Source organism: Nomascus leucogenys, chromosome 8, assembly GCF_006542625.1.
Source record: "Nomascus leucogenys isolate Asia chromosome 8, Asia_NLE_v1, whole genome shotgun sequence".
NCBI classification, from domain to species: domain Eukaryota; kingdom Metazoa; phylum Chordata; class Mammalia; order Primates; family Hylobatidae; genus Nomascus; species Nomascus leucogenys.
This window is the reverse complement of record NC_044388.1, coordinates 38484042-38510297: the sequence shown is the minus strand read 5'-3', so window position 1 is coordinate 38510297 and position 26256 is coordinate 38484042. Positions and strand designations below refer to the sequence as shown.

At 46.4% G+C, this 26256-nt stretch overlaps 1 protein-coding gene and 1 non-coding gene across 3 annotated transcripts; both read left to right on the top strand.

Annotated features, from left to right (window-relative positions):
- The first annotated feature begins 293 nt into the window (after positions 1 to 293).
- On the top strand, positions 294 to 432 carry LOC115836558. The gene has a single exon (XR_004031609.1). It is a non-coding gene; the product is annotated as a U4 spliceosomal RNA (small nuclear RNA).
- A 15109-nt stretch (positions 433 to 15541) lies between these two features.
- DUSP26 (dual specificity phosphatase 26) lies at positions 15542 to 24006 on the top strand. 2 transcript variants are annotated; one of them, XM_003269566.4, is made up of 4 exons: positions 15542 to 15982; positions 18075 to 18368; positions 21561 to 21775; positions 23123 to 24006. In XM_003269566.4, exons 2-4 carry the CDS (start codon positions 18148 to 18150, stop codon positions 23320 to 23322), a joined length of 636 nt encoding a protein of 211 aa, XP_003269614.1. In that variant the 5' UTR covers positions 15542 to 15982; positions 18075 to 18147; the 3' UTR covers positions 23323 to 24006. The 2 variants fall into 2 exon arrangements, with proteins under 2 accessions (XP_003269614.1, XP_030672944.1); XM_030817084.1 differs by having other exon boundaries at positions 15611 to 15982; positions 18072 to 18368.
- Positions 24007 to 26256: the final 2250 nt, after the last annotated feature.

Below are 26256 nucleotides of genomic sequence, written 5' to 3'. Positions count from 1 at the left end.
AAAAATACAAAAATTAGCTTACATGGTGGTGCCTGCCTGTAATCCCAACTACTCGGGAGGCTGAGGCAAGAGAATTGCTTGAACTTGGAAGGCAAAGGTTGCAGTGAGCTGAGATCACACCACTGTACTCCACCTCAAAAAAAAGAAAGGAAGGAAGGAAGGAAGGAAGGAAGGAAGGAAGGAAGGAAGGAAGGAAATTCAAATTCCAAAATAGCTTCCTAAAGTGATTTCTTGGCCAGCCAAGAGAAAAAAATGAAAACTTAAAATGATCTTTCTCCTTAAATCACAACTCCAGCTTTGCGCAGTGGCAGTATCGTAGCCAATGAGTTCTATCCGATGCGCGATTATTGCTAATTGAAAACTTTTCCCAATACCCTGCCGTGACGACTTGCAATATAGTCGGCATTGGCAATTTTTGACAGTCTCTACGGTTTTTTTTTTATGTAATTTAAAAAAAAAAAATCACAACTCCAAACTGAAGAGTCTTTATACTACTCTTCCTTATCCTGCATCTTATGTTATTTAAACCTCCCTCTGCCCCTATCTTCTTCTCTTATCTGTTCCCCTCTTTTTCCTAGCTAGCCAGCAACCCTCAAAACTCAATTGCCTCTTAAAATTAAACTTTTCTTTGAACACAAAAAAGTTCTTAAGGTTGATTTTAAGCTCTTATCTTGCTTTTAGTTGAGAGTCATTGTCAAAATCTTTAGAAAGTCTAGACAGGATAGAGAGAAATTGCAAAGAGGAAAGAAAAATATTTGATATGGTCTTTCCAACCAGGGGAATTCTAATCTGTCTTTCTAGTGATAGAGGTATTCATTTTACTGGGACTATTATTAAAGAGCTTTACAGAGCCCTGACACATTCAGATATTTCACTGTCCATATCACTCCCAATATTCAGGAAAGATAGAAAGAAATAAAGAAATTCTAAAACTCAAATTACCAAAATTCTTCAAGACTCTCAAACTTCCATGGTCTAAGGTATTGCCGTTGGCTTTAATGATAATGAGATCAACTGTTTCTGGGGCTTAGCAACTCTACCCATGAGTTAGTAACAGGCTGGCTCGGGAGTCTAGAAAGTTTATCTCTAAATGTACACATCACCCTGTTCCAAGAAGACATGGTCAACTGTTTTAAGGGGCTAGTACAATACACCCATTTTTATCATCAATAGGTAGGAGAAGCTGTTCTTCAACATTTTCCTAAACAACTCTTGCATGACTTAAAATCTGGAGACCTGGGCTGGGAGACCTGGGCTGGGCATGGTGGCTCATGCCCGTAATCCCAGCACTTTGCTGAGGCAGGAGGATCACCTGAGGTCAGGAGTTTGAGACCAGCCTGGCCAACATGGAGAAACCCCATCTTTACTAAAAATTCAAAATTAGCCAGGCATGGTGGCAGGTGTCTGTAATCCCAGCTACTCGGGAGACTGGGGCAGAAGAATTGCTTGAACCCAGGAGGGAAGTGGAGGTTGCAGTGAGCCGAGATCGTGCCACTGCATTCCAGCCTGAGTGACAGAGCTAGACTCCATCTCAAAAAAAAAAAAAAAAAAAAAAAAATCTGGAGACCTGGTTTTTTGGAACAGACTTCAGAGAAAAACAGCCCTTGAACCATGGTGGAAATGACCCTATCAGGTGCTGTTAACAACTAGCACAGCAGCAAAACTCTAAGGTGTTGATCCTCCAGTTCGTGCCTGAGGCACCCCCAAGATGACTACATCCTAAATCCAGAAATCTGTGAATTTGTTACTTTTTGTGAAAAAGGGGACTATGAAGTTATAATTAAGCTTAATTATATTAAGGTTAATTACCTTGAGATAGAAAGATGATTTTGGATTTTCCAGGTGGAACCAATGTATTTACAAGCATCCTTATAAGAAGGAAACAGGAGTTTCACAAATAAAGAAAAAGCAATGCAATGAGAGAAGCAGAAAAAGAGAAGGATTTGAAAATACCAATGGCTGGCTTTAAAATGAAGGAATGGATCATGAGCCAAGGAATACAGGTGGCCTCCAGAAGCCAGAAAAGGCAAGCAAGCCGATTGCCTCCTAAGAACTCCAGAAGGAAGGCATTCCATGGACTGATTTTAGATTTCTGACCTCCAGAAATGTAATAAAATAAACGTGTGTTATTTTAAGCCATAAGCCCATGAGAATTTGTTACAGCAGCAACAGAGAACTAAGAAGGCTGTCTCTCAACTGAAGAAACATAAACTATCCCTGAGTTATTGGAAGATTGTCGTTATCAGAGACCTTAACCTGAGCATTTTTAGGAACCTACAGAAACATACAGTCTTTGGGAAGAGATAATGTTTACCCAACAAGACGACTGTGGGGGATATAGACATTCCCACCTGAGGTCCATGCACTAAGACCACAGATTGCAACTCTTTAATCTACGTTCTTTTGTTTTTTGTTTTCCTACCTCTCTTCTTTTCTCTGTTGCTGATTTGAGGCTATTTTCACCTATTTATTCATTAGACCCCTATTCTTTTTTTTTTTTTTTTTGAGATGGAGTCTCGCTCTGTGGCCCAGGATGGAGTGCAGTGGTGTAATCTTGGCTCACTGCAACCTCTGCCTCCCAGGTTCAACTGATTCTCCCACCTCAGCCTCCCGAGTAGCTGGGATTACAGGCACCCGCCATCGTGCCTGGCTAATTTTTGTAGAGACAGAGTTTCACCATGTTAGCCAAGCTGGCCTTGAACTGCTGACCTCAGGTGATCCACCCACCTCGGCCTCCCAAGGTACTGGGATTACCAGCATGAGCCACCATGCCCAGCCAGACTCCTATTCTTAATATTGTTTTGTTTTGTTTTGAGACAGACTCGCTCTGTCACGCACACTGGAGTGCAGTGATGTGATCTTGGCTCACCACAAACTCCGTCTCCCAGGTTCAAGCCAGGATACTGAGAAACACCCTACAATTCATAGGAGAGCCCCTTCACTCAGCATCAACTCCAAGTGAAGTTCTGCCATAGAGTTCTGACACTAATTACCCAGAGTTAATGAAGACATCACAGATTAGATTCAAAGTCCTCCACAAGACTGCTCTCACTTCAGACACAAGCTGTCAGTCTCTGGGGTCCCCAGGCCTCCTACACTTCTGATTGTCTATAAATGTAGGGGCTTTCCTGACCTCCTCAAATTCAGGAATTCACTAGAATGAGTCATAGAACTCAGGAAAGTGGTATACTTACAATTACTATTATTGTAAAGAATACACATAGGGCAAGACCCAGGAAGGAGTGACGACCTACCATGCCGTCCCCCCATAGCATAGAGTGCATTTCCCTCCTAGTGCATCCGTGTGTCCACCAATCAGGAAGCTTCTCTGAGCTTCAGTGTCCAGAGTTTTTACTGGGGTTTCATTATGTAGGCATGATAGATTAAATCATTGGTGAAATGATCAAGCTCAGTCTCCAACCCCTCTCTCCTTTCCAGAGATTGTGTAACTGAAAGTCCCAATGCTGTGCCTATGTGTTTGGTCTTTCCAGTGACCAGATTGCATCCTGAAGCTTTCTTGGGTCCCACCCTGAGTTGCTCTATTATCATAACAAAGATACACTTATCATTCTGAAATTTCAAGAATATCTCCTCTCAGAACCAGGGATAAAGGCCAGTCAAAGTTTTTATTATGGAACATCCACAACAAGAAATGACCAGGCCTAAAATGTCAATAATGCCAAGTTTGAGAAACTCTGCTTTAAAACTATCTAATGACCCTGATACTACAGATTTCTTTGTCTGGTGCCAAACTATTCTTGGTGAGCAGTGTCAGAATGTTACAACCATTAGATAATCTTGTAGGGTTATTTTGGCCAAAAATAGATTATTAAGTGGCCTCCAATGACTATATTGAATTTGTGGCACAAAGACCTAGTAACCATTTTCTTTAAGCTGGACAGAAACATATTACCTTGATCAACCAATGCCTGCTTTCAGGAGAGACGCTAATGTCACCTAGGATCCATTTTGGCTTGATTTCTTCTCTAGAAAAAGACAGATCATTAGATTATTTAATTCAAGTAGAAGAGAGACTAAGCATTGACTTTAATTAATTTATTTATTTATGTATTTTGAGATGGAGTCTTGCTCTGTTGCCCAGGAAGGGGTGCAGTGGCGCAATCTCAGTTCACTCCAACCTCCGCCTCCCAGGTTCAAGCAATTCTCCTGCCTCAGCCTCTTGAGTAGCTGGGATTATAGGCATGCGCCACCATGTCTGGCTAATTTTTGTATTTTTAGTAGAGACGAGGTTTCAAAATAGCCTCAAATAAGGACAGACGTGTTGGTCAGTCTGTCCTCAAACTCCTGACCTCGTGATCTGCCTGCCTTGGCCTCCCAAAGTGCTGGGATTACAGGCATGAGCCACTGCGCCCGTCCACATTGACTTTATTTTTTAACCTAAATCATACCCACCTAAGGAGAATTCTGGATTGTTTTCCTTCTTCTCCAAACCTCTTCACTTCATGCATCACAATAGTCCTGAAAAGTAAGATGAATCCTAGAGTGTGACAGGGAAGTTAGACAATGCCATCAAGGCTATGGGAGTACTCACCTGAGAAGTTCATGAAATTGGTGGTCAGGCATGGTGGCTCACACCTGTAAACCCAGCACTTTGGGAGACCAAGGTTGGTAGATCATCTGAGATCAGGAGTTCAAGACCAGCCTGGCCAACATGGTGAAACCCCAACTCTACTAAAAATACAAAAATTAGCTGGGCATGGTGGCTCATGCCTGTAATCCCAGCTACTCAAAAGGCAAAGGCAGAATAATCGCTTGAACCTGGAAGGTGGAGGTTGCAGTGAGCCGATCCTGGGTGACGCAGTGAGCCAATCCTGGGTGACACAGTGAGACTCTGCCTCAAGAAAAAAAAAAAGAGAGAAATTGAACAGGCAGGGGTACAAAATGAAGATGACTCAGATTTAATATTGACCTCTCATAAGAAATAGTTATTCTTTTAGGGGAAGAATGTTGTACTTACTGCCCTACAGACCTCTGGAATCTTTCCTGTAATAGTCAATATTTTCAGAAAAATTAGGTAATTTGGCTAATAACACCAAATTTGATTTTGTGGAATCCTCAGACTAGGGATGTGATCTGTGGTCTTGATTTACTTTGGGCACACTTGGCTCCTGGTTGAGAAGTAGAAGACAAACTCTGAACATGATCCTTTGTTTAGTACATTCGTCTGTGTTGCTGTGTTCATATGGTGATCTCCAGAGTCTTAAATGCTGAGATGCAATAGCTGTCCCAACTAATAATTCAACAAATAATCATCCAAAAAAACAGCAGGAAAACCTTATGCTAATGGAGGTTGAAACATGTACCTTTGGAATCTTGGAGATTGAACCAGCCATTCCCAGAAACTTGATACATAATTGTGATGCCTCAAATCAGCAAGGACCTGGATTGATCACATCCCAAATACTAATGGTCTATCCTTCAGCTCAGAATGAAAGATGGTAAAAAGGAGAAAAATAAAAAACAAAACTATCTACCCCTACATAGTTTGCTGTCTGCTTTAACAGGACTTTACCATTCCATTGTCTTCATTTGCATAACTTTGCTACCCCAAGACACTTGTCCAAGGAGGTGAAAGTTGCAAATAACTTTCTCGTTCACTGTAAAAACTTATCAAAAGATCCAGCAGTTCCAAAAAGCATCAGTATACAGTTTATATACTAAGAATCTTTGAGCTCCTCTTCTCAAAATTCTTACCTTGCTGTTTCTACAAATTCTAAACTATTGTATGATGAAAATTACTCAATTCTAATGAAGTCCATGCATTGAAAGACCCATCTTAAACCAAACTTCAAAATATCAACAAATCAGATCTTGCAATTCCTTCTGAGAGCTGCTGTCTGCAAAGTTAGCATTCTCACTTACTGTGATAAACAATAAACTCAGCTTTGTGATATTAAAAGGTTATCCTGATGATACTTGGGAAGCCAGCATTCTACAAGGGCAATGAGAAAATTCTACAGCCAACATAAAGGGAAGGCAGATTACAACAAAGAAATGGTAAGAACCCCAGAAGAAAAGACTTCTCATTGGCAAAAATTAATGCTGGGAGACAACGGGGTAACATCTTTGATGTGCTGAAAAACAAAATTGGGAGCCTAAATTTCTAAACTCCAGCAAAATGTCATTCACAAGTCAGAAAAAATTTAAAATTTATAGATATTCAAGCACTTAAGAATTTACTAACAATAGTCCTTTACAAAAAGAACTACTAAATAAGAAAATAAACCTACAAGGAATGAACAGTATAAAGATATATATATAAATGCCAAAGAATTGTTTAAAAATGCTGGTAAATCTAAATAAATACTGAGTGGGAAAAAAGTTAGAATAGCCATCATTTTTTGAATGTTTTCAAAAACCAGCTGGCTCTCCCAGTTGAAGATAGCATATTAAAAGCAAGCATTTAATTCTGTTTCTTCCTGAAACCTCATAAAAATGACAGTAGATTTTATATAGACAGATATAAGTATCTATATATACATATATTTATCCATACATATTTATACATATATAAATGTATGTGCATATATATATATTCCACAAGAATGAAAATAACAGAAAATCTTTTAATAGCAACAAAATGTTGGAGGCTGAAAAGCAAAAAGAAAGTCAGTTGGGGAATATTGACAATCAATGTGATTTACACCACAGAAATATCCAAAAGGCTCAGGAACTGGCGACACTGTTACCTCTGGAAGCACATATAAGAATGTGTAGCCCAGACTTATCTGCAAATCTGTTTAAATTAAACCCCCAGATCTCTAATCACTGCCCAGTCAGGCAACTGTTCCTGCCCTACACCAGTATAAGATTGTAGGTTCATTCTCTGAAAAAGTAAAACAAAGGATCTCTTGATTAGGGGGATACTAGGCATATTTGAGCATAATGTTATTCTAAAGCAGGATACTGCAAAAGATAAATAAATAAAAACTTAAAAATAAAAGCCAGAGAAGGCCCAGGAAACAGGACGTTCAGAGGCAAAAAGAATTCCCAGCATGAGAGTAAAAGATTCTAATCTCCAGGGTGACCAAGCTTTATACTAGTGTAGACGGCAACCAGTCCAGATGAGGGTAATTCAGAAGGCTCCAGAAAGGACTTAATGAAAAAAATGATATTAAGAAAACAACTATATTTACCAAGAAAACATATAAGCAATTGGGAAAGAATATGGGGGCTGAATTACTGAGACATTCATTGAAAATTAAGCAAACAAACAAAAAATAATTATTTACTGATGGGAAGACAGAAGATTATGCAGGAGAAGAAATCATGGCATATGACATGATTCAACTGTGAATAACAATTGTATAGTTTTTAATATTCTAAACACTGAATATTTGTATAACAAAATTATGATATAGTTATATAAGAAAAAACAGATGGCTAAGCATGGTGGCTTATGCCTGTAATCCCAGTGCTTTGGGAGGCCGGGACAGGAGGATAGCTTGAGGCCACCAGCCCAGGCAACAAAGTAAGACCATGCCTCTATAAAATCTAAAAAAAAAAAAGAAAGAAAGATATATATAGCTGGTCACCTGTAGTACTAGCTACTTGTGGGGGCTGAGGCAAGAGGATTGCTTGAGCCTAGGAGGTCAAGGCTGCAGTGAGCCAAGATTGTGCCACTGCACTCCAGCCTGGATGACAAAGCAAGACCTTGTCTCCAAAAAGAGAAAGAGAGAGAGAGAATGGAGGAAGGAAGGAAGGAAGGAAGGAAGGAAGGAAGGAAGGAAGAAGGAAAGGGAAGGAAGGGAAGGAAGACAGGAGGGAGAAGGGAGGGAGGGAGGAAGAAGGAAGGAAGGAAAGAAGGGAAGGAAGGAAGGAAGGAAGGAAGGAGGGAGGAAGGAGGGAGGGAGGGAGGGAGGGAGGGAGGGAGGAAGGAAGGAAGGAAGGGAAGAAGGAAGGAAAGAAGGAAGGGAGAAAGAGAAAGAAAGAAAGAAAAAGAAAGAAAGAAAGAAAAAAGAAAGAAAAAAAAAAAAAAAAAAAAAAAAAAGGAAAGAGAAAGAAGAAAGAAAGAAAGAAAGAAAGAAAGAAAGAAAGAAAGAAAGAAAGAAAGAAAGAAAGAAAGAGGTGCAGAGAACAATATCCCAAAGTATGGTGCTTTGGCATGCTGAGCAGTTTTGAATTAAAGGAAATTAGAAGGCCTCAGAAGCTGCCTCAGAACAAAGGACTTCCTAACCCTCTCTTATTGCCCCCCAACCCACCCTCCAGCACAGGGAGAGTCTCTCAGAAATTTTCTTATCAGAATAAGATGATATTTTCCAAAAAAAATGCAATTGTCTTAAGACCCCCTCCCTAAGAATCTCATCAAATAACCAGGAAAGATTAACCAGAAGAGAAGAGACAAGAGAAGAAACGAGAATAAAAGTCATCACCACTCTCAGACAGACGTCTCATCTATTCTTCTGAGGGCAGCCCTGAGAGATTACCTATGAGACTTTACCTGCATAATATGACAACCTTTGATCACAGTGCAGTTCCACCCCTCACCTTTCCATAACTTACCAGTCCTGTTCAGTTTACTCACCTAATCATTTTAAAACTATTGTCTGCTTTTTGGGCCCATTCATTTCCCCCGAAAATTATTTCCAACTCTTCACAATTGCTCACATTTCCCCCACCTCCCTCTCCCCTATGAAGAGGGTATGTAAGCTTCAACCATCTGGGGCTGGGTGAGATGGCTCATGCCTGTAATCCCAGCACTTTGGGAGGCCGAGGCAGGCAGATCACCTGAGGTCAGAAGTTTGAGACGAGCCTGGCCAACACGATGAAACCCCATCTCTACTAAAAATGCAAAAATTAGCCAGATGTGGTGGCACCTGCCTGTAGTCCCAGCTACTTGGGAGGCTAAGGCAGGAGAATCGCTTGAACCTGGGAGGCGGAGGTGGCAGTGAGCTGGGATCACACCACTACACTACAGCCTGGGCGACAGAGTGAGACTCTATCTCAAAAAATAAAAAAATAAATAATAAAAATAAAGACTTACATAGAAGGGAGATAAAGATAGAAATTTGCATCCCAAAACAGGAATTATATATTCTTTTCAAGCATATATGGAACATTTACTAAAATTGGCCACATAAGAAGCCACTAAAAAAGTCTCAACCAATTTCATGAAACTGACATTTTAAAATTAATTCATGGCCGGGCACAATGGCTCACATCTGTAATCCCAGCACTTTGGGAGGCCAAGGCAGGTGGATCACAAGGTCAGGAGATCGAGACCATCCTGGCTAACACGGTGAAACCCCTTCTCTACTAAAAATACAAAAAATTAGCCGGGCGTGGTGGCAGGTGCCTGTAGTCCCAACTACTCGGGAGACTGAGGCAGGAGAATGGCATGAACCCGGGAGGCGGAGCTTGCAGTGAGCCAAGATCGTGCCACCGCACTCCAGCCTGGGTGACAGAGCAAGACTCCATCTCAAAAAAAAAAAAGAAAAAAAAATTAATTCGTACTGATTGCAGAGAATTTGGGAAATATAGACAATTTAAAGGACAAGATTAGAAATGGTCTGAGCTAGGGCGTGGTGGCTCACACCTGTAATTCCAGCACTTTGGAAGGCCAAGATGGGCAGATCCCTTGAGCTCAGAAGTTCGAGGCCAGCCTGGGCAACATGGCGAGATCCCCATCTCTACAAAAAAATATAAAACTTAGCTGGGCATGGTGGCACGTGCCTGTAATCCCAGCTACTTGCGGGGCTGAGGCAGGAAGATTGCTTGAGCCTGGGAGGTTGAGGCTGCAGTGAGCCAAGATTATGCCACTGCATTCCAACCTGAGTGACAAAGTAAGACCCTGTCTCAAAAAAAAAAAAAATATCTGAAATCTAGCCAGGCATGGTGGCTCCCACCTATAATCCCAGCAATTTGGGAGGCCAAGGTAGGAAGGTCACTTGAAGCCAGGAGTTCAAGACCAGCCTGGGCAACATAGACCCCCATCTATACAAAAAATCATAATAATAATAACTGGGTGTGGTGGTGCCTCCCTGTAATCCCAGCTATTTGAGAGGCTGAGGCAAGAGGATCCTTTGAGCCCAGGAGATTGAGGCTTCAGTGAGCCATGATTGCACCACTGCACTCCAGCCTGGGTGACAGAGCAAGTCCCTATCTGAAAACAAACAAAATTATCTGAAATCCTATTCGGGCTACAGTTTATCTCTTTTCAGTCTTTCTCAAGATGTGTATTTAGGAATTTTTTTCTATCTCCTTGTTGTTGCTCTTGTTGCAATACTGAGATTTACTCTATATTCTTTTTGTATCCTGTTTTGCAAATAGTAATTCTACTTTATTACCACTAGAGGAGCACTAGCCTCCCTTACAAAGTTATGCTAATGGAAAGAATTTCTGCTCTTGCAACAGTGTGTGGTCCTTAGAAGAAAGCTCATATTTCATATTAACAGTGTTAAGATGGTTTCACCCCCAGGTAAGTCGGCAGGAAAATGGAGCGGAATGCATTGGTGGAAAGGTGAAGGACAGAAGTGGAGTTGAAGCAAAACCAGATTCTCACTCTACACAAAAGACCAGCGTGCCTGTCTCCCCAGTTCAAAGCCAGCAAGAGCCCCACTAATACCACCACCCGCTTGGCGCCTGCAAGAACTGACCCAAAGCACACGCAAGGATGTGGAGGAAAGCAGGAGTTAAACGGGCAACAAAAAAAAGCTGAAGAAGGTTTGGGATGGGGAAGATGCAGATTTAGAAAAATACCATTATGAAAATGGGCACCCTTGAAGAACATTCTGTGCCCCTTGTCCCCTCACCTTATTTATTCCATCGCCAAATGCAGTCACCGCTGTCGGTCCTCTGCTATCTGAAGCGTTAGGTGAAAGTGCTGTTTCACCCAGCAGCAGACTTCAGGGTGGGCCAGCCCAGGAGGGATGGGCACGGCGGTATCTGGTGTGTGGTTGGGAGGAAGCGCTATCCTCTACTTAGGAGGAAGGATTACATAGCAGCAGGGAGCTTCTCCAGAGATTGAAGAGGCTGCTGGTCCCAACCTCTGTACGCATCGCACCTCGCAGATCCTGCCACGGGGAGCCACATCCCCGAAGGGACAAAGCCAGGAGAGTCGCTTGAGAATGATTCATGCCATTTCTGTTAAATGCCTGGCACACAGCAGGACGTGATACATTTTAACAACTACTCTTCTATTTTCTTTAAGTCTACTACAGTGGTTTGAGGCACAGGCTTTGGTTTACAGTAGTTCTAGGTTGAAATCCGTGCTCAAATTCCACTGATTAGCTCTCTGGCCTCAGAGTGGATTTACCACTAGCACTCTAAACCTGTTTCCTCAACTGTAAAATTGAATTAATTAAATCTATTTATGGGATTGAATTCACTAATGTATATAAAGCCCAGCCCACAATTAAATGGTAGCAGTTAGAATTGACCTTTAACATATGCCATATTTTGATGGTCATTCTTCGTTTTTTTTTTTTCCCACATTCTATTTTTGAACAACTCCCTGTCTGTATATTTATTTAATCATTTCTTTCAAAACTATTTTGAAATCTATTTTTATCTTTTTTTTTTTTTGAGTCACCCAGGCTGGAGTACAGTGGCACAATCATGACTCACAGCAGCCTCAAACTCCTGGGCTCCAGCGATCTTCCCATCTCACCCTCCTGAGTAGCCAGGACTACAGGTGCGTGCCACCATGGCCAGCTAATTCTTTATTTTTTGTAGAGTCATGGTCTCACTATGTTCCCTAGGCTGGTCTCCAACTCCTGGCTTCATGAAATCCTCCCACCTCGGTCCGCCAAAGTGTTGGGATTACAGGCACACAAGCTGCAGTGCCTGGCCCTATCTTTATCTTTCCATAGCCTTATTTTTCCATCTCTAATCTGTTCATCCCAGCATAGTGTATCCATTCGTACTTCTAGTACGGGCAATATGAATTTAAATAAGTGTATAAATAAATGAAACAAATATAGCTCATAGGTCCTTTCATGGAAGTGTATATGAGAGCACAAAGAAGGAAACGGACAAATAAGAGTGGATCCAGGCTGGGCACAGTGGCTAACGCCTATAATCCCAGCACTTTGGGAGGCCGAGGCAGGCAGATCACTTGAGTTCAGGAGTTTAAGACCAGCTTGGCCAAGATGGTGAAACCCTGTCTCTACTCAAAATACAAAATTTAGCCAGGCATGGTGGCACACTCTTGTATCCCAGCTACTTGGGAGGCTGATGCAGGAGAATTGCTTGAACCCGAGAGGTGGAGGTTGCAGTGAGCTGAGACTGAGCCACTGCACTCCAGCCTGGGTGACAGAGCAAGACTTCGTCTCAAAAAAAAAAAAAAAAAAAAAAAAAAAATAGTGGATCCAGGCCTGGCACGGTGGCTCACACCTATAATCCCAGCACTTTGGGAGGCTGAGGCAAGTAGATCATGAGGTCAGGAGCCCGAGACCAACCTGGCCAACTTGGTGAAACCCCGTCTCTACTAAAAATACAAAAAATTAGCTGGGTGTGGTGGTGCATGCCTATAATTCCAGCTACTCAGGAGGGTGAGGCAGGAGAATTGCTTGAACCCAGGAGGCAGAGGTTGCAGTGAGCAGAGATCATGCCTCTGCACTCCAGCCTGGACAACAGAGCAAGACTTGGTCTCAAAAAAATAAAAAGAGTGAATCCAAAAAGGCTTTACAGAGGAAACGATTCTCCAGCCTAGTCTTGAAACACTGAAGTTTCAAATAAGGTAGCCCTGGGTTTGAACCTGTGTCCTGCCACACACTAGATGTGGATGAGTTAACTAATCTGACCAAATGTCAGTCTCTCTCAGGTATTCAATCAGAATGATGACACCAATTTAATACATGGGTGAGATAAAATGAGCTGATTGGCAGGGTATGGTGGCTCTGGTCTATAATCCCAGCACTTTGGGAGGCTGAGGTGGGCAAACCACCTGAGGTCAGGAGCTTGAGACCAGCCTGGCCAACATGGTGAAACCTAATCTCTACAAAAATACAAAAATTAGCCAGGTGTGGTGGCAGGCACTTGTTATCCCAGCTACTCAGGAGGCGACACACAAGAATTGCTTGAACTGGGGAGGCAGCGGTTGCAGTGAGCCAAGATCACACCACTGCACTCCAGCTTAGGAGACAGAGCAAGACTCTGTCTAAAAAAAAAAAGGGAAAAAAAATTGCCAGGCGTTGTGGCATGCACCTGTATAGTCCCAGCTACTTAGGAGGCTGAGGCAAGAGGATCATTTAAAAGAGGATCGTTTAAGCCCAGGAAGTTGAGGCTGCAGTGAGCTATGATTACACCACTGCACTCCAGCCTGAGATCCTGCCTCCAAAAAAAAAAAAAAATCAAGTGGGCTATAGATCGACTCATGAAAATGGTCCTCACAGATATGTCAGTCCCCAGGCAATTTCTATAATTACCCATAAACAGCTGTACACATTGTCTGTGGTGTACTTTAAACCATATTTTCCCAGCATTTTGAAAAAAGTGCAATGCAGGGTTGAAACAGAAGTCTCGTCAAAGATTGAGATCAGCTTTACCTACAACTTCCTCTCAACCTACCAATCTTGAAGACTTTTCACTTAAAATGACATTGATCTTCACTTGAGGTCGGGAGTTCGAAACCAGCCTGGCCAACATGGAGAAACCCTGTGTCTACTAAAAAATACAAAATTAGCCAGGCGTGGTGGCGCATGCCTGTAATCCCAGCTACTCGAGAGGCTGAGGCAGGAGAATCGCTTGAACCCAGGAGGCAGAGGTTGCGGTGAGCTGACATTGCACCATTGCACTCCAGCCTGGGCAAAAAGAGCAAAACTCTGTCTCAAACAAACAAACAAACAAACAAAAATGACATTGATCTTGTAAGTGCTCTTTCACAATTCGTTTTGTGATAATGTTTTAACTAGGTTTTCCTGGGTGCGCAAATTAAAATCTCAAATTTCTCAGGTCAGTTCCTTGGGGTTTTTTGTTTGTTTGATTATTTGTTTGTTTTCACTTTTGTTTGTTTGTGTGTTGCGATGGAGTCTTGCTCTGTCGCTCAGGCTGGAGTGCAGTGGCATGATCTCAGCTCATTACAACCTCCACCTCCCATGTTCAAGCGATTCTCCCACCTCAGCTTCCCAAGTAGCTGGGACTACAGGCGCCTGCCACCAAGCCTGGCTAATTTTTGTTTTTTTAGTAGAGACGGGGTTTCACCATGTTGGCCAGGCTGGTCTCGAACTCCTGACCTCAGGTGATCCGCCCACCCTAGCCTCCCAAAGTGCTGGGATTACAGGCGTGAGCCACCATGCCCTGCCTCTTTGTTTTAAATGACAAGGATTTCATTTCTTATTTAAACTGCTGTACCACAAGGGACAAGGAAAAGTGAAAAGAATTTTGTTTCTCTAAGGAAAAAAAAGGCTAGGAGGTACCTTAAACTTGGATGGCAGCCTGTCATGGAACCTGGGGATTGTCACATTGGCCAGTACTTTCTCTAACCCAGAGATCAAAACCTGATCTGCCACCACTGCTGGGAATGGAGTCAGTCCTGGTTTCAGCTATAGCTGACAGCATCAGCTTCAATCTGAGCCAATCTACTTTCTGCCTTTCTTCTAGTAGACAGCCAGAGTTCAAGCCAGCCTAGTTCTCAACAGCATCATCTGCTAACATTTATCATCTCCCCCACTTCCCTCTCACACAATAAGGTAGGCACTGGGGAAGGTAGCACAGTCCCTGCCTTCAAAGTGCTTACAATCTTGGTGCTTACAATAAAAATGCAGATCAAGTGAATATGTCACTAGAAGGCAGCACATGAGAAATTAATATGAAGATGGCCAGGCACAGTGGCTCATGCCTGTAATCTCAGCACTTTGAGAGAAGGTGGGTGGATCACTTGAGGTCAGGATTTCAAGACCAGCCTGGTGAACATGGTGAAACCCCGTCTGTACTAAAAAACAAACAAACAAAGAAAAAATATATACAAAAAATTAGCCGGGCATGGAGGCGGGCACCTATAATCCCAGCTACTTGGGAAGCTGAGGCAGGAGAATGGCTTGAACCTGGGAAGTGGGTTGCAATGAGCCAAGATTGCGCCACTGCACTCTAGCCTGGGCGACAGAGTGGGACTGCATCTCAAAAAAGAAAGAAATTAATATGAAGATGAATGTTTTGAGAGTCTGGGGAAAGTGAAGTTCACTATGAGCTGAGCTGGTGGAAATGGCTTCCTGAATGAAGGAAATCCATGGTGCCTTCTCCATTTTGTGGGAGGCACTGGTTTAGAGAGTGGTTAAGGACATAAACTGCAAAGCCAGGCTGCCATTAGTTTGAACAAGCTCAGCTCTGCCAGTAACAAGCTGTGTGACCAGGGCAGAGTACCTAGCCTCTCTGTGCCTAGGTCGCCTCCTCCCTAAAATTAGAACAATAGTAATCATGTCTCCCTCATAGACTTGTGGGGAGGATAAAATGCCTTAAGCTAAATGAAGCACATGGCATATAATGAAGGCTAATGGGGGCTACGGACTGTTGTTCTTTATGACACGGTTTCTTCAGACCGAGGCATGTACAAGCCAGTGCACAGAATCGTGTCTATGTAATTAGTTAATTCTGTCTGGGAGGAGTGTGTGTGTTTAAGGCAGTGCCTGGGATGACTTATAATGTAATCTTTAGGCAAAACGCTTTGTAATTGGTGCAGCTCTGAGAACACACGCATGCATTCCAGGCGGTGCTGCTGGGGCTCGGCGGGGCCGTGTCTGGTCTACAAGGCGCGCGGGCTCGTGGGGGGTTGCTGGGGAGCCCACGCTGCCTGGCGACTCGGGCTACCGAATGTGAGACCGAGTCCCTGTATGTCACCAGCGCACACGCTGATTTGAACCCTGCTTCGACGTGTGTGTCATGGCTTAAAAATAGCTGCTAATCTGTCAACCTGTCTTGGGCAGAAACAGCGGCGGCGACAGCAGCAAGAGCGTCATGGCCGTGGCGCTGTCTGCGCCGGCGATCCGCCTTTCGGACTGAGGCCCAGCGCAGCGCTTGCAAAGAGGTAGAGGGGCTGCGGCGGGCCTTCGCCTTCCCAGCTGGCTCTCCAGGCTGGGGAGAGGCGCCCAGCTAGGGGCGACGGGGGAGGGAGGGGACCGGGAAGCGGGCACCCGAGCCCAGCGAGCCAGCCGCTCTCTCCGGGGCGCCCTCCCTCCGCGCGCGGGGCCGGGCGCGGAGGACTGGGGCGACAGCCATGGACCTGTTACAAAGGCGACCGCAGGCGGAGGGAGGGAGCGGCGGGCCACGGCCCCTGGAGCCGACGGATGGGATTGGAGAATGCCCAGGGCTGTATCCCGGGACAGAAAGGGGCTTCTGCACCCCCCGGGAAAAACAGCCCCACGGAGATCCTTCTTAGAAATGGGCTCCTTCACGCGTCCCCCATCCCATTCATCATCTAGTAGACAGCAGACTCTCTAAGAGGAAAGGTTGTATTGTAATAAAGTAATGGGGTCTTTAGGCCTGGGTGCAAAGGTAGAAGAAGATGATGATGATAGTGATGGTGGTGATGGTGGTAGTGATGATGGTGATGGTGGTGATGGTAATGGCTGTAGTGCTATATTTCTGTGCTCCTTCTGGACCTAGCCATTGAAAACTCTCTCTCTCTCCCTAAACACCCTAAGATCCAATCTTCCCTCACCAATCCTGGTCCTAAAACCCCTGCTTCTAATGCCTTGTAAGTGCTTGGTTTCTCTTGGCACTGGGGCAAGGGAGAGCTGGGCCCTGGCTAGGGGTGTGAGATGGGGACAGAGCATGGGCAGGGACAAAGATAGCCTCTCACTGCTGGTCATAGAGTTGAAGTCCCCCTGGCGGAAGGCCAGGAAGGGAGTGGAAGGGGATTCTGCAGGCTCCAGGACCTCCTGCTTTCAAACAGGCAGGACCACAGGTGTGAGAGGATGGGGAGGGAGGGGGGAGGGGCCTTGCCATTGTTGCCTCCCTGCTTGAAGGTCCCAGGGCAAGCCTCAAACGCTGGTCCTTCCCAGCTCTGCAGCTCAACAGGTAATCTGAGACACACCTGCTAAGCCCCTCATTATTGACCTCACGTGTTTTGTAGGGTCACTTGACTCCAACAGCCATACGGTTGGTAATTCTAAGCCTCTGAGCCCCTGGACCTGGCAGGATCCCTCATTTTTCCCTTTCCTTCCTGCTTTCTAGGCCCCCACCACCCACCTCTGTCCCCCCTCCCCTCAAGACACACACAGACAAAACACTCCAACCCTGCATCAATTCCCCCACCATCCACCTCTGTCACCCTCCCCTCAAGACACACACAGACAAAACACTCCAACCCTGCTTCGATTCAGAAATTCTCACATTAGAGCTGAGATCTGATCAGTAATTTCCTAATGCTGATCCAAGGAGGGTGGTTTGCCTGTTGTGCACATAGATTGGTGCCTTCTTCCATAAGCTTGTGCATTCAGCAAGTATTTATTTTTCCCAAACTTACTCTTCCTCTTTATTGCTATTCTCCACTCACCCCATCCCCCGCCCCCACCACATCCTTCCCATAGCAGGTTTATCTCTGAGGCAGTGGCAGGTCATGAAGGGGTTAAAGTCTAACTCTGGCACAGAGATGGCAGGCCTGACATGTGTCATGGCCTCAGCTGCTGTTGTCTCCCTGCTAATTCTCTCTGCATGGGTCTAAAGGTACCCCCAACCCCATCCCAGCTCCCTAGGCTCTCTGCCTATAGCCCCAGGCAGATGAGACCCAGATTCCAGCTGGCAAGATCCCCAGCAGTGGGGACAGCCACCCAAGTGCCAAGTGTGTGTGTGTGTGTGTGTGTGTGTGTGTGTGTGTGTGTCTGTATGCGTGCTGGCAGTGGGGGTGGGGTGATGGAACTGAAACCTAGCAGCTGGGCAGCTCCCTCTCCCCGTAAACAAGGACATGTGACTCTCCCACCTCGTTGCGTGGCAGAGCCAAAGAGCTGAGCAAAAGGAGCTGCTGCAGCTTGAAGGAAAAGCCACCCCTGAAGGCTCCCGCCAGAGCCAGCTTACCTTCTCTCCCTCGAGAATCTTCTCCCGAAGGACCAGCCCAGGGAAGGGAAGCAGCTGCTCTGGACTCACTCAAGTGTGTCTCACACCCCTTCCTCTTCCAGCAGCAGCTACCTGGCAACTGAACCCATCATTGCCGCAGCCACTCCTGCAGCTGCCACGGTTTCTGCCACCTCTAAGATGTGCCCTGGTAACTGGCTTTGGGCTTCTATGACTTTTATGGCCCGCTTCTCCCGGAGTAGCTCAAGGTCTCCTGTTCGAACTCGAGGGACCCTGGAGGAGATGCCAACCGTTCAACATCCTTTCCTCAATGTCTTCGAGTTGGAGCGGCTCCTCTACACGGGCAAGACGGCCTGTAACCATGCCGACGAGGTCTGGCCAGGCCTCTATCTCGGAGACCAGTATGTATCAGGCAGACTGGGCCCACGGCAGAGTGTGTGTGTGTTTGTGTGTGTAAGAAAGGAGAAGGGTGGCAGACAGGCATGGAGTGGTGTCATTGGTTCCTGGTTGAAGATTGAGGAGATAGGGCACATGGGCCGAGAGTAGAGGCTGCAGGTTTGGGAAAGTTTGGCCAGGATTATTGAAATGCCCAACTCCGGCCAGTCAGTGTCTCTTGCCTGTAATCCCAGCACTTTGAGAGGCCAAGGCAGGAGTATCTAGAGTATCGGAGTTCTAGACCAGCCTGAGCAACAAAGCCAGACCCCATCTCTACTTATTATTTTAAAATAAAATAAATAAAATAAAAATACCCAACTCTGGACAGAAAGACTCTGTTCCAGTAATAATATCATTCATGTATCACATATTTATTGTTATGTGCCAGTGCTACATACCAGGCACAATAGATGACTTCTCTGACCTTCCATCTATTGTGCAATGTCTCTGAGAAAAGGCAGTCACTGGAAGCCAGGAGCAGTAGGTAGGAAGCTGCAGTGGTTTCTCTTGAGACCAAGCAAAGCGGTAGTGCCTACAGAGATTCTGCAATTTGAAGGCTATGGAGAGAAAAACATCAAAGGAAGAGCCATCCCCACTTCTCTTCCTCAAAGTTATACAAGGATTTTTTTTTTGCTTCTTTGGTTGGTTTTGGTTTTGGTTTCGGTTTCTTTTTTTTTTTTTTTTTTTTGCAGACAGAGTGTCACTCTGTCGCCCAGGCTGGAGTGCAGTTGGCTCACTGCAACCTCCGCCTTGCGGGTTCAAGCGATTCTCCTGCCTCAGCCTCCAGAGAAGCTGGGACTACAGGCACACACTGCCTTGCCCAGCTAATTATTTTTTTGTATTTTAGTAGAGACGGGGTTTCACCATGTTGCCCAGGCTGGTCTTCAGCTCCTGAGCTCAGGCAATCCATCTGTCTCAGCCTCTCAATGTGCTAGGATTACAGGTGTGAGCCACCGTGCCCAGCATTGTTTTTGTTTTTGAGACAGGGTCTCACTCTGTTGCCCAGGCTGGAGTACAGTGGCCCAATCTCAGCTCACGGCAAACTCCGCCTCCCACATTCAAGCGATTCTCCTGCCTCTGCCTCCCAAGTAGCTGGGCTTACAGGCGCCCATCACCACGCCCAGCTGATTTTTGTATTTTTAGTAGAGACGGGGTTTAGCCATGTTAGCCAGGCCGATTTTGAACTCCTGGCCTTAAGCGATCCACCCGTTTCGGCCTCCCAAAGTGCTGGGATTATAAGCATGAGCCACTGTGCCTGGCCTACAAGGATTTTTTTCACACACATTATCTCTCTTAATCTTCACAACAGCCCTGTGAGATAGGTATCACTCTCCCTGGGTTACAGATGAGGAGACCAAAGCTCAGAAAAGTTGTGACTGGCCAAGGTCACATGTGTTGTAAGTAGCAGAGCCCAGACTTGGAGACTCAAGTTCAGTGCTCTTTCTGCATAAGGAGTTTGCACTGGACAGAGCGTTTGCCCTGAGATATGACTGTGGTGCCCAGGGGTGTCTGCCACCAAGCTGAGGGGTCTGGGCCAGATGAATACCTGAAGGTGACATCATAAAACAGGGTAAATGTGGCCGGGCATGGTGGCTCACATCTGTAATCCCAGCACTTCGGGATACTGAGGCAGATGGATCACGAGGTCGGGAGTTCAAGACCAGCCTGGCCAAGATAGTGAAACCCCGTCTCTACTAAAAATACAAATATTAGCCTGGTGTGGTGGTGGGCGCCTGTAATCCCAGCTACTCAGGAGGTTGAGGCAGAGAATTGCTTGAACCCAAGAGGCAGAGGTGGCAGTGAGCCGAGATCGTGCCACTGCACTCTAGCACTCCAGCCTAGGCAACAGAGCAAGACACCATCTCAAAAAAAAAAAAAAAAAAAACACGGCAAATGTGAGCCATGGAATATCTGGCAAAAACACAAGAGGGTTCTGGGTGTCAACAAGAGTAGAGACATAGGGGAGTTAGGTGTGGAAGTGGATGTCAGAACCATACTATCTCAGGGTGGGCAGGACCGATGAAATGAGCAGAACACTCTGCCTGACACTCATTTCCCCTCTGCAGCATCCATGGCTGCATGGCCATCTCCTCTTTCTGCCTGAATACCCCAGGGACAGGAAAACCACTCTCTCTTGAGGTTCTCCACCCTTTCCTCAGCTAGACTCCACCATTAGAATGTACTTCCTTATATGAAATTGAAATCAGCTGGCCAGGCACAGTGGCTCACGCCTAAATCCCAGCACTTTGGGATACCTAGGTAGGTGGAACACGAAGTCAGGAGTTCGAGACCAGCCTGGCCAACACGATGAAATCCTGTCTCTACTAAAAATACAAAAATTAGCCGGGCATGGTGGTGGGCACCTGTAATCCCAGCTACTCAAGAGGCTGAGACAGGAGATTCGCTTGAACCTGGGAGGCAGAGGTTGCAGTGAGCTGAGATCGCACCATTGCACTTCAGCCTGGGAGACATAGCAAGACTCTGTCCCCCCTCCCAAAAAGAAAAATGAAATCTGCTTTCCTGGGGCTTTAATTCTTTGATCCTCATTCTACCCTTGAGAACCCTACAGATCCAACACAATCCTAATTCCAGAAAACACACTTTCAGTTTTATTATGGCTAGTTTCACCCCATCCCCTTAGTCTTCTCTTCTCCAGGCAAAACATCCCCTATACCTTCAACCACAGCTCACAGAACAAGACTCCAAGTCATTGCCCATCTTGGTTCCTCCCTTCTGGGTCACTAGTAAGTAAAGTAGTGTCCTTAGGCCAATAGTAGGATCCAGGAGGCCAGGCACGGTGGCTCACACCTGTCATCCCAGCACTTTGGAAGGCTGAGGTGGGAGAATAACTTGAGGTCAGGAGTTCAAGACCAGCCTGGCCAACATGATAAAGCCCCATCTCTACTAAAGATACAAAAATTATCCGGGTATAGTGGCATGTGCCTGTAATCCCAGCTACCCGGGAGGCTGAGACAGGAGAATCGTTTGAACCCAGGAGATGGAGGTGGCAGTGAGCACTCTAGCCTAGGAAACAGAGCGAGACTCCCTCTCAAAAAAAAATCAACAATGGGATTCAGGAAGTTAACAGGGTGTAGACAAGGGAGTCTTCCCCAACAACCTGGCTTTCCCACCCTTCCTCTAACCTCTACTCAATGCAGGGACATGGCTAACAACCGCCGGGAGCTTCGCCGCCTGGGCATCACGCACGTCCTCAATGCCTCACACAGCCGGTGGCGAGGCACACCCGAGGCCTATGAGGGGCTGGGCATCCGCTACCTGGGTGTTGAGGCCCATGACTCGCCAGCCTTTGACATGAGCATCCACTTCCAGACGGCCGCCGACTTCATCCACCGGGCACTGAGCCAGCCAGGAGGTAGGAGGGGAATGCTGGGAGCAGGAAAGAACAGGGTACCTGGAATCTGGGGAAGTCCAAGGGTCTGAGAGTGGAGTGAGATTTTAGTGACATGAAAAAATGCTCAGGATCTTGTCAAGAAAGAAAAAAATACTATCTCAACCATTTTTTTAAAGCAATACAGAAAAAGACAAGAAGGAAATTATCAAAAATGTTAAGAGTGGCAAGTTACACCTGGGTGGCAAGATTATATGTGATCAACTTTTTCTTTTTCGTTTTTTTGAGATGGAGTCTTTCTCTGTCACCCAGGCTGGAGTGCAGTGACGTGATCTCGGCTCACTGCAACCTCCATCTCCCAGGTTCAAGTGATTCTCCTGCCTCAGCCTCCCAAGTAGCTGAGATTACAGGTGCCTGCCACCACATCCAGCTAATTTTTGTGTTTTTAATAGAGACATGGTTTCACCATGTTGGCCAGGCTGGTCTCGAACTCCTGACCTCAGGTGATCCACCTGCCTCGGCATCCCAAAATGCTGGGATTACAGGCATGAGCCACTGCACCCAGCCAGCAGGAGGATTTCTTGAGCCCAGGAATTAGAGGTTGTAGTGAGCTATATTTGTGCCACTGCACTCAGCCTGAGAGGCAGAGAAAGACCCTGTCTCTCAATACATATATATATTCAATGGTTGAGAATAACAAGCTAGAATGGTGGATAGATTGAGGAAGGGGCCAGTAACGACAGTGTTTTCAATTGATTCATTCACGCTACTCTATGCAAAGCTGGCTCTTACATCAGTGGTGAGTCTCCACCTTTGACCCCTTTCAGGTTTATGGACACTGAGCCACTGCATGTCCCCATCCTCTCATTCTGTCCAGGCCTCTCCCCTTTTGCCAGGGATCTGCATTCCTAACATCCACTCATCTGCACCCATTCCTGTCTTCATGCACCTGTACTTACCTGTCTTCCTCTTCCCTGTCCATGTCACCCCTTTTTTTTTTTTTTTTTTGAGATGGGGTTTCGCTTTTGTTGCCTGGGCTGGAGTGCAATGACACGATCTTGGCTCACTGCAGCCTCTGCCTCCTGGGTTCAAGTGATTCTGCTGCCTCAGCCTCCTGAGTAGCTGAGATTACAGGCATGGGCCACCACGCCCAGCTGATTTTTGTATTTTTAGTAGAGATGGGGTTTTACCATGTTGGCCAGGCTGGTCTCGAACTCCTGACCTCAGGCGATCTTCCCCCTTCAGCCTCCCAAAGTGCTGGAATTACCGGCATGAGCCACCATGCCCGGCCTCATGTCACCCTTTCCCCAGCCTCCTCCAAGCTGCCACAAGCAGTCTCAAAGCTCTCTCTCTCTGTGTCTCTCCTCTCAGGGAAGATCCTGGTGCATTGTGCCGTGGGCGTGAGCCGATCCGCCACCCTAGTACTGGCCTACCTCATGCTGTACCACCACCTTACCCTTGTGGAGGCCATCAAGAAAGTCAAAGACCACCGAGGCATCATCCCCAACCGGGGCTTCCTGAGGCAGCTCCTGGCCCTGGACCGCAGGCTGCGGCAGGGTCTGGAAGCATGAGGGGAGGGGGAGAGAGGTCAGGCCAGGCCCGTGGGTGGGTCCCTGGCTTCCGGCTGGAGATAGGAGGCCCAGGTGGCAGGTAGCAGGAGGCCCAGGTCACCCATCCTCCCCTGGGGTCAGGAGAGGCCGAGCCCCAGGCCACTGTCACTCTTTGTGGGAGGGGACGGGGAGTGAGGTTGGGCAGTGTGGTGGATGGGCACCCAGGAAGGGTTGACCAGGGAAAGAGGCAGCTAGGCTGTAGATGGAAGATGGTCCTGGGATTCGAACACCGCTGGGATCTGGCCAGGGTGCTCCCTGGGATTCACAGTCCCTTCCCCTCTTTGTGCCCAAGTGTTCCCCTCTCTCCCTCACCAAAACAAAAGGGCCATCTCTGCCCTGCACTTGTGCAGAAAGTCAGGGATACGGCAAGCATGAATGCAATGGTGTAGAGTTGTGTGAAACCCCTAGCATAGAGACAGACAGCGAAGAGATGGTGTGAAAAGCTTGCAGAACCAGAGAGAGAACCCCACAGACTTTCCACTCCAAGCGCAGGAGGAGGTAGCTAGCGTGTGAGGGCTGGCACTAGGCCCACGGCTGCTGCTTGGGGCCAAAAACATACAGAGGTGCATGGCTGGCAGTCTTGAAATTGTCACTCGCTTACTGGATCCAAGTGTCTCGAGGATAAATAAAGATCATGAAAAAGAAGAGAATTTCTTGAAGTCATTGAGAGTTTGAAAGAGTTCTAGGCCTCTCTCCTGGGAACCCCAGCCTTGCTGGAGAAAAGGACACTCCTGACTCCCTCGTATCCTCCACCAGCCTTCAAACCTCCACCAGTTCTTCTGGTGCCCTTTCTCCCAAGTCCAATTTCATGCTCCTACAGCGATATATTGGGCTGTTATTTCCAGCCAGTCCACAAAGGGGCAGCAGAGGACCAGAAAATTCAGGTTTGCAACAAGCTCTGCTGTTGTTCAGAGGGCACACCCTGTACCTTCCCAGCTTTGAAGAGGTCTCTAGACCGGGCGCAGGGGCTCACGCCTGTAATCCTAACACTTTGGAAGGCCGAGGAGGGTGGATCACCTGAGATCAGGAGTTCAAGACCAGCCTGGCCAACATGGCGAAACCCCATCTCTACTACAACTGCAAAAATTAACCAGGCATGGTGGCGCACGCCTGTAATCCCAGCTACTTGGGAGGCTGAGGAAGGAAAATCGCTTGAACCTGGGAGGTGGAGGTTGCAGTGAGCCGAGATCGCACCACTACAATTCAGCCTGCGCGATGGGAGCAAGACTCCATCTCAAAAAAAAAAAAGAGGTCTGTATTCACACACCTGGATGTTAAGAAATATAATACCACCAGGTGCGGTGGTTCATGCCTATAATCCTAGCAGTTTGGGAAACCAACGCAGGCCAATTGTTTCAGCCCAAGAGTTTGAGATCAGCCTGGGAAACATGGCGAGACCCCATCTCTATAAAAAAATTAAAAATTAGCCAGGCGGGGTGGAGCATGCCTGTAGTCCCAGCTACTTGGGAGGCTGATGTGGGAGGATCGCTTGAGCCCAGGAGGCTGAGACTACAGTGAGCTGTGACAGTATAAAAGCACTGCAGCCTGGGCAACAGACCAAGGCCATGTCTCAAAAAGAAAAGAGGCTGGGTGCGGTGGCTCATGCGTGTAACCCCAGCACTTTTGGAGGCTGAGGTGGGCGGATCATTTGAGATCAGAAGTTCGAGACCAGCATGGCCAACATAGTGAAACCCTGTCTCTACTAAAAATACAAAAATTAGCTGGGCATGATGGTGCACACCTGTAATCCCAGCTACTAGGGAGGCTGAGGCAGGAAAATCGCTTGAACCCAGGAGGTGGAGATTGTAGTGAGCAGAGATCACGCCACTGCACTCCAGTCTGGGTGACAAAGCTAGATCCCATCTCAAAAAAAAAAAAAAAGGAAAAGAAAAAAAGAAAAGAAAATACAGGGGGACCAAAAAAAAAAAAATCACTTAATATAGCTGTGTGTCCGGTCCCAAAGTATAGAACTCAGAACCTTAAAGTTGGTAGGTGCCTTCATAGATTATCCATTTCCACTCTCCTCAATCATGGTGTTGCTCTGTTGCCAAAGCTGGGTTGGGGTGATCTTGGCTCTCTGCAACCTCCGCCTCCTAGGTTCAAGCGATTCTCCTGCCTCGGCCTCCTGAGTACCTGGGATTACAGGCGCCACCATGCTTGGCTAATTTTTGTATTTTTAGTAGAGACGGGGTACCACCATGTTGGCTGGCTGGTCTCAAACTCCTGACCTTAGGTGATCTGCCCACCTCGGCCTCCCAAAGTGCTGGGATTACAGGTGTGAGCCACTGCACCTGGCCACTTATTCAGTATTTTTGACAACAGTCATCAAGCATTTGCTCGAACATCTTTGAGAACAGGAAACCACTACATAATTTCCACACCATCCCACCAGCTCTAAATTTTAGAAAGCTCTGCCTTGCATGCACATAATGCAATTGTGTTACAGTGGTGCTGAGAGGAGGTTGAAAGATCTGACCAGCTAGGATTCCTGGGCTGACTGTAGCACGCACCAATTAGGGGAGGTGGGTGAGTCACTTTACTTCTTCCCCCTCTGTTTACTGGCAATTGTACAGCAGACTTCCACGGGATTGTTGTGATCATTTAATTAGATAAGAGGCTGGGTACGCGGTGGCTCATGCCTGTAATCCCAGCACTTTGGGAGACTGAGGTGGGCAGATCACTAGAAGTCAGGAGTTCAAGACCAGCCTGGACAACATGGTGAAACTCTGTCTCTACTGAAAAAATACAAAAATTAGCTGGGCATGGCAGCAAACACGTGTAATCCCAGCTACTCGAGAGGCTGAGGCAGGAGAATTGCTTGAACCTGGGAGGTGGAGGTTGCAGTGAGCTGAGATGGCACCACTGCACTCTAGCCTGGGTGATAGAGTGAGACTC